Raw genomic sequence first — 12779 nt, 5'->3', positions numbered from 1 at the left:
TATTCCCTGCGGGAGATAGTGTGTATACAATGCAGTGCTCAAATGACTGCACGGATTGCTATGAAATTTAGACCCTACAGATATTTATTAGAAGCAAAATTGGGGGTTGAAATTCGTATAAAAATTGAACTAAACATTAGCGAAACTCGTGAAAAACCTAGTATTTTTGCTAAATGCTTACCTTCTTTTAATAAATAATTTATACCACACACAGGCAAACTTCTAGGCACTTACACTAATTACAAATCCAAAGATTCACTTTTACTTTTTTTTTTTACTGTTTAACAGACGGCTTAACTCATGTGAATATTAAACATAAAAAATTAACTTTACTCACGATAGTTCAAATTCTAAATTACTTAATTTTGCCTTTATAAGAGTTATTAATTTTTTTGCAATATATCTATTAAGTACTTCCAAGACCTAATACAAAATTAAAATCAGAATTGGCTGAACTTCCTATGCACTCAATTCAACTCTCTTCCTATTATGCTTCATGAGGTATTTCATAGTAATAGTTTATGGACCGGCAACCCCCCTCTTCAGCCACGGCATTGCAACAATACTAATTAATGGCAGAAATAAGCATGTTGGTAAAACTTCACCAAACGAGCTCAGCCATAAAAAGCCCTACTCCCCTAGCCCTACTACCGCTGATAAACTAGTTAGTACGTAACTGCGGTACTAGTAATGCTTAGTACTAGTTACCCACTGGCACTCTACGTACGAGTGTCGGACGCTTAACCCTAAATAAAGAAATAAAATAAAATTAATTAATTGAATAAGTATAAAAAGCTCGGCAAGTTGTTCAGAAACTTTGTTTGAAGATTCTTATTTGCCTATATTGGATCAATTTACTTATCTACATTGCCTTAAAGTTTGTTTAAGCTATCTGAAATCTTATTAGTTATTTGTTTCATTGAAATCCGTACTCTTCTGTGCTTTTATTATGAAACTAGAAACCCCTGCGGATGCGCCCGCGTGAAGGTACTATTTACATGTATTTATCCGTACCTATTTCCTAACCAATAGAATGGCCGTGCAGAAATATAGTCGCTTACCTGTTAGACGTTTGGCAGCTATATAATACCTCCACCAAAACATTATTTTTATACGCGATATCGTAAAATTAAAATTTCATAATATTCCACGATAAAATTGTAGCCTATGCCACTTTCTAGTACATAAACAATCTCTTCGAAAATCGCGTCAGTCTTATTTATTGCTGCGTGATTCAAGGTCAAAATATAAAACCTACAAATACATTTTCGCAATAATAATATTAGCAAAGGAAGATAGGATACGTTTAATTATTAAATAAGGGATCGATTTGGTGAGGGGGACTATTAGTGTTGAATATTTCGTACAGCGTAGAAAGTAACAGAAAAATTAATGTGACAGCGAAATGCTCAATTAATAAAACTAGCGGACCCGCGCGACTTCGTCCGCGAATGAGCCGACTTAAAAAAATATTCGTATGTTGTCCCGAACTGTTTTATATAACTTTAAAGAAACAATAATTCCGACAATTCCGATATACTGACACGTTTGGCGTAACATTTACCGTTCACGCATCGCACGCATCAGAATCTCTCAAAAATGATATTTTTTGCATTTTTTGCCCGAGATTCTAATGTAAATGAATCTTCTAACTAGATCGATTTATCGCCCCTCAAACTACCTGTATAATAAATTTCATGAAAATCATTGGAGCCGATTCCGAGATTCTAATTATAAATTTATAAGAATTGCTCGTTTAAAGATATAAGATTGGGTCCGTTGTCAATCGTTTGTGAAAAATGCATTCGATTCATCGCTAAAAATCCTTCAAACCTGAAATGAAAAATTCGTCGCTGAGCCAAAAGCTAGAGAGTGCTCTCAGACATGTTGCCGTGGAATTGGCACAATTGCAACTTTTGAGTCTACTAGAGAAAAAATTGATAAAGTTTGCCCTTTAAATGCGCTAGAAGTTAAAATTACAGTTTATTCTAGCTTCACTGTAAACATTACTTTTTCTTTTTACCTACTAGAAAGATTCTCTAGCAAAACAAATACCACTAGGTACAAGATATTGCTAGTGCTATTTGCTATTTATTTTGTAGCAGTAAAATGTAATTTCAACTTTTAGCGCATGGCTTCCTATTGAAAGGCTCATTAAATTAATCTCTCGCTGCATTTATGTCAAGTTAGATCAGGATTAACATTTCATTCCTATAATCAGTTATAAGTGAGCAAGAGTTTATGCAATACCTAGATGCAATTTTATAGTCACACAATTACTGGTATTATCGTGTCAGTGGTTACACACATTTCAAACATTATTTAAAAACTTCTATCTTTTTAATTAATTAATTATTTTAATTTATTCTTTTTAAAGCTACACAATAGTTTAAAGCTACATAATAGTAACGTCTTAATTTCAATCTGTCTATGTATGTTCCGGGGGCGAGGGCTGGTTATCCTTAACACAGATAAAATCTAGCTAGGGTAGCCAGTTCGTCAACTCATTATATGTGCAATTTTTAAGTAAGTTCTTTTGTAAATACACTGTTACCACGACTTTAGTGTCTCTTTGTGCATATTTTACCATCGCTAATACCTCTTTATTAGCTGCGTAATATGGTCTTATATCCATTGTAGCGATTTCGACAGAAGTCGACCCTTTTTCCTTTGTGCCATCAGCGTTATATTACTTTTTGCCAGTTTGAAATTTGGAGTATAGTATAATAACGCTTTTAAACAATTTGGTGTGACGACGAATGGTGCGCCTGATAATACCTCTATTAACATAATATTTAAGCGGCTATTTCATCGGAACTTTGAATGACTATTGCGAGCTTTGTTAGGATTATGCTAATATTATTATAAAACTATGACTTTATTCAAGGACATGTTAATATAGTTCCGTATTTGAATACATTTTAACAAAAATTGTTTTATTAGGGTTAAACTACTATATAAACTTTAAAAGTATTTGAAACGGACAAAAAAAAACTTATTAAAAGCGGACGAAGAACGCGGAAAACAGTTAGTTATGACGTAGATATTATATTATAGTTGCACGCAGTAAAAGCGAAATGCACTAGTAACTTCGTTTCTATATTTATTAACCAAAGTTTTGTACCAATTTGTACTTAATGCAGTTCTAAACTCTGCAACCAAGAAATATCTGTAACATTCACTTGTTTTCTATTCATAAAAATAGCAAAATATATTAGCATCGTAAAATTAGAAAAAAAGCCACTGTATTCCACTTTTTAAAGACCAAATGATAATAACAAGTGAAAACCGTATCGGTAAATAAACAAGCTCTTCCGAGGATATACCGAGTCTAGCCGACATTCGGAAATTAATAGCATTTCCTGCTGCATCGTGTTGCCCCACCGATAGCCAGGGGATGCACGTTACGTCTAAACTGTTATTCGATTCTACAAATTATCTTGAATGTTGGCCGTTACATACTTGCTATCGGATTTCTGTTTAAACAGCAAATAGAATACTCTATAGGTGCATCATATAACCGATGAAAGGGAAATCTCTACAATTTCTGTTAAAATGTTGCATAACGTTACGTTAGGACTTTAAGGGGCTCTGGTTACCTGCATGTGACTTCTATATATAAATGATAAATATATTACGACAATACACACATCGCCGTCTAGCCCCAAAGTAACTCTAGCCTGTCATATGGTTACTAACTGATGAATATTTTTTTATAGATAATATACATAAATACTCATATTATGCAGATAAACACCCAGACACTTAAAAACATTCATTTTCATCACACAAATATTTTCCAGTTGTGGGAATCGAACCCACGGCCTAGAACTCAGAAAGCAGGGTCACCGCCCACTGCGCCAATCGGCCGACAAATTATATATAACGGGTAATTATAAAGGGTATATTTATTAATTCTTTAAATAAACAGTGCCGTAAATGAAGCGGTAAGTTATCAACCTCAGTTAGTTGGCTCTCTTTTTTACTCTTTTTTTTCTGCGGTCTTAAATGGTAACGGGCTAACCTGTCAGCGTATGCCAGTTATATTAAACCCACATCAATAATCGGTATCTACGCGAGATCGTACTGGAATGCTAAATCAGTTACCGACACGGCTTTCATGGTTGGATGGTAACTAGCCACGGCAGAAGCCACCCACCAGACCATTGGCAATAATTTCAGCAAGAACTAGTTATCCAATTCCTTGCACAATACAGAGTGTTTAGCAGGTAGCTAATGTTGTATATCAAAACTCTTTAGACTAAAGAGAGAGAGAGAGAGATTTATCTGCTGGGAGGCTTTGGCCGTGGCTTGTTTCCAACGACAAAGACGGGCCGCCATTTTTGCGTTCCCGTGCGATGTCGCGTGGAAACCGATTAGTGGTTTGGGCTTAATATAAACTGCCAAACCTAAACAGGCTAGCAAGCTACTATCTTAGACTGTCTCATCACTTACCACCAGTTGATTTAGCAGTCAAGGGCTAACTTGTAGTAAAACAAAATAACAAAAAAAGCGCTGATTAACTGAGGTTACGCCCGCATAACTTACCGCATAATCCTTCCATGACCCGCGCAAATAAATAAGTCGACCGCCTTTTAATAACAACCAAACTGTGAAGGCACTGTTTAGGTAGTCTTTTAGTAAATAAAGAATACACATGCAGGTACTCAGACGCCCTTAAAGTCCTTTCTAAAACAAAAGAGTGCGCTGTTTTAAAATAAATTGTACAGTACAAGTAATTGGCTTGACATAATGGATTCTCCCGATGAAAAAGCAACAACGATTTTCCATTAAGAAGATCGCGCAGTATATAAATTAAAATGATCACAGTTTCACGGCGTTCCCCAGCTATATTTTCGTTTTATCCGTACCCGGGTAACAGGATAGCGAAGCACGGATAACCGGACAGTAAGGAGCGGATATCCGGAGCCACCGGACGCCTTACTTATCCGGATCGCTTGTTTTTCTGTTGCACCGAGCTAGGATGCTTAAATTTTCATGATGCGATTCGAAGTGTCTCTTGTGATAAATTTGGCTTAAAGGGATTTTGCTCACGGTTTTATCGATATTTCAGCAAATTTAGTTATGCATAAGAAACTGAATTTTTATTTTTCTTCGAGAAAATTGAATTAACTAATAATAAATTTGTTTTCGAACGTTATTAAACTGAATGAAATAGAATTTGTTAAAATTAAAATTCCATTAATTTTTTTTTATTGAAACGTGTAACACTAAGAAAGGTGTTTTTGTCTGCTTATCGCTTTTCTTTATGTTTTATTGTTAACACTTATATATTTAATTTAATTTATTATAATATTGATTCGTATATCTAGATATATTGGGTATATCCTAAAATAAAAAAAAACAGTTAATTGCACTTAGCTGGTTTTTATTTTAAGATGTTGACGATCCCTTTGGCGTAGCGGTAAACTTTCTAGCCTTATATGGTGAAGGTTCTGATTCGATTTGCAACGAAGAGAATTTCAATTTAATCCCGAACAGCTACTGAAAAACTTTTTAGGCAGTAACCAAAACATACAACATCGTTTTTATCTTCACTATCAACCTGATACCGGCCCATTGGAGAGCACGGGTCTCCCCACAGAATGTAACGGCTTAGGCCCTACACTGGCCATGAGCAAATTAGTAGACTACGCACGGCATCCGGGTTTCCACATGATTGTTTCCTTCACCGTTAAAGCTAATTCGAATATTATGACAACTACTTAAGAGGATGGAAAGGTTTTGTATGCACTTGCTATGTTTTTGAGGCTTGGGTTTTGGCTGACGCCACTACCGTTACTTTACCGTACTTTTCCTTCATATTTTGTGAATTCTTTAACTGCAAATGTATTTTTGATAGCTGGTAGAATCTCTCAAAAACAATCTCACTTTAAAAGATGCAAAAATTCCAACATATCTATTAATGAGTATCAAAATTAAAAGGGACGACGTGTATCCACCACGCTGGCCCAGTGCGGATTGGTGGACTCCACACACCTTTGAGAAGATTACGTAGATCTCTCAGGCATGCAGGTTTCCTCACGATGTTTTCCTTCACCGTTGAAGCAAGCGATATTTTTAATTACTTAAAATGCACATAACTTAGATAAGTTAAATGTGCGTGCTGGGTTGCGAACTCGGCACCCGGAAAGTGAAGTCGAGCTCTCACCCAATGCGCTATCACCGCTTCACTAGTTTAGTGTCAATAAATGATACATGGTATGTAACATAATAAAATATTGATCACCCATTAAAGACATCGATGTAATAGCAGACTTTGTGCCCTGACTGAACGCGATCGACTATCGTTGACCCCCAATTATTTTGTTCGCTGTCATAGACCCCGTATGTTTTCTTACATTAAAATAATTATTTTTCTTTGCAGTGCCAATGACAGCAGTGATCGCAGTAGCTGGCGAGCCGGCCTACCTTCCTTGTGACATTGCCACCCAAGATGAGGATGACGCCGTCCTGTTGGTTTTATGGTATAGAGAAGATTTAGGCACGCCTATTTACAGGTAAGCAACTACAAGATTTATCCATCATATTAATTGGAAATGGAGGACGGTTGTTTTGAAATGACAAAATCATTATTATCATTATAAGTAAAGTATATTTCAGCCTAGTAAGCGGCGATAGTGGTTGGAACTCCGGCCTCACTTTAAGTGGGCCGAGTTCGAATCCCAGCACCACTAACTTTGCGAGGCTATGTGCGTTCCAAGCAATTAAAATATCACCTACTTCAAGGCAAGAAAACATGGTGAGGAAGTTTTCCATAGTTTTCTCAAAGGTCCATCAATCCGTATTGGGCCTTTTGGACTACGGCCTAAACCCTTCTCATTGGGAGGAGACCCGTGCTCTGTAGGGGGGCGGCCATGAGTTAATTTGATGATCATGTCAATGATAATGATGATGATGATGATGATGATGATGAAAAAATAGTGAACCCTATCTTCTATCAAGTTAAGACTTGGTCGACGACGTTACATGTAATACTCGTGCGTGTTTTTCTGTGAGGACGGACGTGCCATTTATTGTTTAAGAATCATCAAGAGCCCTAAATCTTATTTCTGCTACCATACCAACGTTACCCAATTAAATCTTAAATGCGTTACATCTGATCTTATGGTTTTCACCGCATTATTTTTATTAAAACGTTGAAACCTCAAAAGTATTGATCCCAAAAAAAGTTGAGGGATAAAAGTATTTCGTCCCCATGAATACTGTTACATCATATACCCAGTATTTAGAGCTGAAATCGCACAAAGTTTTAAATATAATGTTTTTTTTTACAATAGCATTTTATTTTATTTTAATAAATCTTTTTTTTTCATTTACTTATTTGAAATAGTTGATGACCTTAATGTCGCAGCGGTAATCGCTGAAGTCTTAGTGTGGGGGACCTCCTCACATTTAAGACTTCATCGTTTTCAATTTAATTATAAAATGGGGGCGAATTTGGGAAATGCTGCAAGCGACGTTCTGCGTTCTGGTGAATGACGCGTAAAATGAATTCGTTTCCTTAATACCGCGCCCTTTCAAGGGTAAGCACGTATTCATTTAGAATGCTTCACTATTTAATCAGGTGAAAGTACACTCTTGTTATCGCATAAAATAAACAGGGTTTTATGCAAATCGAAAAACCGACTAACAGTAATAATGAACTAAGTTTGCCAATGCAGTAATCAAGAGCTATTTATCGGTGTCCATTTAACAATACATAATATTCCATGAAAAATTTACATAAAAATCGTAAACGCAACAACGTATAAATCAAAAGAAAAGTAATTAACTAAAATATACGTATCTATTTGAGAAAGAAGTTTGACGAACCATTATTGTACTCAATTAGAAAAGCACTTTAAACTTACGAAGTTATTTACTACCATGATAAAATAAATACTATGAAATTATTGAAAAGTAATAATATACCGAAACACAATTTAAGAAAGAAAAAACAAAATTTCTATCAAAGTTTACTATATTACAGATGAATTGATTACTTTGACTCTACGAAACAAGACATAGCCAAGAAACAAAAACAAATTAAGTATAGGAATATGTTAAATCAAGCGAAAACTCTTTATCTTCTCAAGTTTACAAACGATCTCTTCGTACCAGACGAAGACCCTCTCACGCCCTTGCCCTAAAGTTCAGTGTTCACGACGTAACTTGTTAAAGAAATAATATCATTATTTTCTTATCGAACTGAAAATATTTTGTCTTTGTACGATCGCATCTCATGTTAAGTCTCATTTTATTTTATTCAAGTCAAATTATCCCACAATCCTTCTTCGCCTCTCTCCTTTTAATATTTCTATAGCTATTTTCTACGGAGTCGTTTTGTATTTTTATATTAAAAACGATTAAGACAGAAATATTTTGATACAATTCAAGTATGTAAATTCACATCGCATCATGGTAAAACAGCGTTAGCAAATTCGCACGAAGAGGTTCTTAACTAGTTTACACGAAAACAGTCCTTATTAGTTAGTTAAGTTAACAAGTTTAGTTTTAACATTTTCTGTATACATAGTAGATACATATTGGCAGAGAGGCTTTCTTTTTTTCATCACCATTATTCTTCATTTCACCCTCTTTATGTCGTCAATCAACTGCAATACGGTGTTCAACTTTCCACACAACCGCGACCACGGCACATGTAGGTAACTCCCAGCGCGATAAAACCCCCTTTAAGAACTCATACTAATATAAATTATACCTACCATCTCACGTACCGAGACGTACGTATCTAAAAACCACTGCTGTTGCACCGCTTTTGGCGTGAAATAAGCGTTACAGCACCACCTAGTCGAGCATGGAAGGAAAACGTCTTGCGACGTGCCAACTTATCTAAATCTGAGGCGTAGGTATTAAACCTCATGTGTCTGTAATTGAACAAACAACCACGCCCTTCACACTGGAAGCATTGCAATAATTCTGATTCACGGCAGAAATAAGCATGGCGGTAGAACTAAATGCCCGCCCGAATTCCGTCAGAAAAAGCTAAATAAATAAATAAATAATATTATACTACGACAATACACACATCGCCATCTAGCCCCAAAGTAAGCATAGCTTGTGTTATGAATACTAAGATGCCTGATGAATATTTTTATGAATTATATACATAAATACATAGAATATTCATTTCGGAGAGTGTGCTTAGGAGCTCACTCGATTCGATTTGGTTAAACCATCTCCTTTGTACCATCGGTACCGAAAGAATCTGCACCGTTACGTTGTTGAAATACCATCAACACGTACGAAGCGTTTTGCTTCTTCATACCTACCTGATCCGCACCGCAAAAGCCTGGAATGACCTCACATATTTCACCTACCCCGATACCTAACATCTGGACACCTTCAAATCAAGAGTGAATAGGCACATACACTGAAAAATATTCACACTAACATTTTCCAGTAGTGCGAATCGAACACACGGCTTTGTGCTCAGAAAACAGGGTCGCTGCAAACTGCGCCAATCGGCCGTCCAATGTTATGTTTGTTTTAGCTCTACTACTACTTATGTTTATTTAATATAGTGTGTACTTGGCTTAACATTATTAAAGTCTCCCAGTATGTTATTCCATACCACGCCTTTTTGCCACACGCGACACTTTCTTGTGATTTAATTTGTCACAAGTCCTCGGAGTATTGTGTTTCAGAGAGACGTGAGACGGCATTTATCTTGTTCCATCTAATTACACTTCAAATTATGAGGAGGCTTTTAAAATATTATTAAGATAATATGTTTTTATGCATATTTTATTGTTTATTTATTGTGTTACTCATTAATTATTTTTTTAAATAGATAACCAAGTTTCATCAAGTGTACTATATGGTGGTAGGTACCATATAGAATACAAAGCTTTACGCTTAAAAAAGGCTTTATCAATATTTCTATTCAAATAAGATGGACTATAATAACTATATACGGTCTTCTTTTATTAAAACTCAATGGTTTGTATTAATTAAAATGTTAACTCCATGTTATTCGAAATAGCTTTATTGATGAATAAAATAAATAAATATACTACGACGAAAGTAAGCGTAGCTTGTGTTATGGGTACTGAGAAAGCTGATGAATATTTTTTTATGAATATAATACACATAAATACTTATAATATACAGATAAACACCCAGACACTGTAAAACATTCATGTTCATCACACAAACACTCTCCAGTTGTGGGAATCGAACCCACGGCCTTGGACTCAGAAAGCAGGGTCGCTGCCCACTGCGCCACTGGGCCGTCAATTGATGTCTTTTATATGTGCGTATATCTATACGCTACTACAAACAAACCTAGCTACATTAACAGAGCCCTTTAGAAACTACAAAGCCGATTACAGTCACGTACCATCAAAGATAAGAAAGACAGCTTATTAAGATGGGTAAGATATCAATAAAGCTATTGTAAATATTGTATGATGTTTAGCTTTATCTGGCAACATAAAATTGGCTTACGTCGGTGTAGTTTATTGGAAAACTTGATCTCTACTTTCACTAACTGACTGATGAAAAAAAACGTAAGTCTTTAGCTTGGATATTAGAATAAAATGTTTATATCTGTATGATACAATAAATAATAAATAAATAAATATACAACGACATTAAACACATCGCCATCTAGCCCCAAAGTAAGCGTAGCTTGTGTTCTGGGTACTGAGATAGCTGATGAATATTTTTTTATGAATATTATACACATAAATACTTATAATATACAGATAAACACCCAGACACTGAAAAAAAAATCATGTTCATCACACAAATATTTTGCAGTTGTGGGAATCGAACCCACGACCTTGGACTCAGAAAGCAGGGTCGCTGCCAACTGCGCCACTCGGGTCGTCAAAATGATATTTATAATTAATTAAGATTTATTATTTTCTACATTTACCTGCCGAAAAGGCTGTATTACTCGAGCCATATTGTTAGGGAAAACGCGAGTTGTATTGAAAAACTTATGATCACTGGAAAGATCGAAGTAAGGATACCACGGGGATGTAGCCCTGTCGGTCAAGCCACATAAAAACAGTTGACCCTGTCATCGTGCTATTGGCATAAGTACTATTAGAATGAAATGGCAACAAATTGGAAAGAGTATTTTTCCCACGCGAGCGAGAATCCTGTAAGTTGAGACCATAAACATATAAGACCATAAATAAAACTATTGGTTACTTTTAACCGCGCAACTTGCAATATGAAGGAAGAATGCCTCTACTAGATAAGTTAGGTGTTAATTCAGATATATTACATTCAACTAGGCTATAATTAATGTAATAAGTTATTGACGTCACAATACAAGTCCAAACTTCTTATTAGACTGCTTGCACAGTTATTCCAAATTTTGTCCAATAACTTATTTTTATTTCATAATTTGTTGAGCCACTTTTTTTCAAATTATTATAATATCATAATGTAATAAATGTTTTTGGTAGTTTTGGTAGTATGTTTGTAGGATTTTTATCTAAATGAAGTTTTGCACATAAAATTATGTATCTTGCATCTTGAAGATTAGTACTTTATTTCCTGGAAAACACCTTGAAAGCGTTCGCTCCTTAGCGTTTGTTACCTATTCATAGCTTTTGGGCTCGACTAATCTTGCCGATATTATGCATGGAGATAGATTGCACTATAGATGAATATTGGATTTTTTTTATCATGGTAATTTAAAAAAGATTTAGACCCGGATGACGTTTGTTTTTATTTATTTATTTATTCATAAGACACACCAGCAATTTATTGTAACTTCATTCAATTATAGGTGTACACGGCATTATCGTTGTTATCTCCGGTCACATTATAAAAATAAAATAAAAACTACAAGTAAAGAAGAAGAAGAAGAAGAAGAAGAAACACTTTATTGCACGTATAACATACAGGAAAAGAAACAGTAAGGAGTATACAGTACACAATGTAGACATGCAAAGGCGGCCTTATTGCTGCAAGCAATCTCTTACAGGCAACCTTTGTAGATAGGACTAACAGCAAGAGAACGGGATAGTGCCAAGAGTGTTGATAGATATACATAAATACCAAAATGTAAAGATACAAATACATATATAATTTAAATAAATATACGTAATATATAAAATATACCTACATGATATATAAATAGAAAATATACATAATATATATAAATATATAACAAACATAATATATATAAGTAGATTTTAACACACAGTTAAAAAAAATAAAAAAAAAAATAAGAATATAAAGAATCAAATATAAAAATAAGAAAATAATCAAAAATAAAAATAAGAATATAAAGAATAATAAGAATAGAAAGTATTTAACTAAAAACTATTAAAAATAATAAAGTAAATATGACTTGAGCTATTATAACAGATTGATAAGTAATATTAAATTAAAATTTATAATTAAGATTATTTATATTTAATTCACATACAATGTTCTATCTAAAATTATTCCACTACAAGTTAGCCCTTGACGGCAGCCTCACCTGGTTTTAAGTAATGTAAGTCACTCAGTCTAAGATGGTAGCAGGCTAACTTGTTAAGGTGTATGGCAGTTACAAGTATATTAAACCGATACCCCTTATCGGTTTCTACGCGAAATCGTACCGGAACGCATAATCACTTAGCGACACGTTACTGTCAATCATCATCATCATCATCATCATATCCACTTCTGGGCATAGGTATTTTGTAGGGAGTTCCAAATACCAAGATCGTGCCGCTTGGTTTCAGCGGGTTCCTGCGACTCGTTTAATTGTATCTGTCAACCTCTTCGGGGTCTACAAACGCTGC

The 12779-nt window shown here is 34.8% G+C and overlaps 1 protein-coding gene across 1 annotated transcript in view; it reads left to right on the top strand.

Moving 5' to 3' along the window:
- The window catches only part of LOC120632376 (neural cell adhesion molecule 1), a 271156-nt gene that overhangs the window by 233520 nt on the left and 24857 nt on the right, over positions 1–12779 (top strand). The window contains exon 2 of the mRNA XM_039902234.1: positions 6389–6521. Coding sequence (XP_039758168.1) covers positions 6389–6521 — 133 coding nt within the window. The remainder of the gene's footprint in view (positions 1–6388; positions 6522–12779) is intronic.

The sequence above is a fragment of the Pararge aegeria genome, chromosome 19 (genome assembly GCF_905163445.1).
Source record: "Pararge aegeria chromosome 19, ilParAegt1.1, whole genome shotgun sequence".
Classification (NCBI taxonomy): domain Eukaryota; kingdom Metazoa; phylum Arthropoda; class Insecta; order Lepidoptera; family Nymphalidae; genus Pararge; species Pararge aegeria.
Note: the sequence above shows the minus strand (reverse complement) of the source record. Positions and strands in the feature narration are given on the sequence as shown.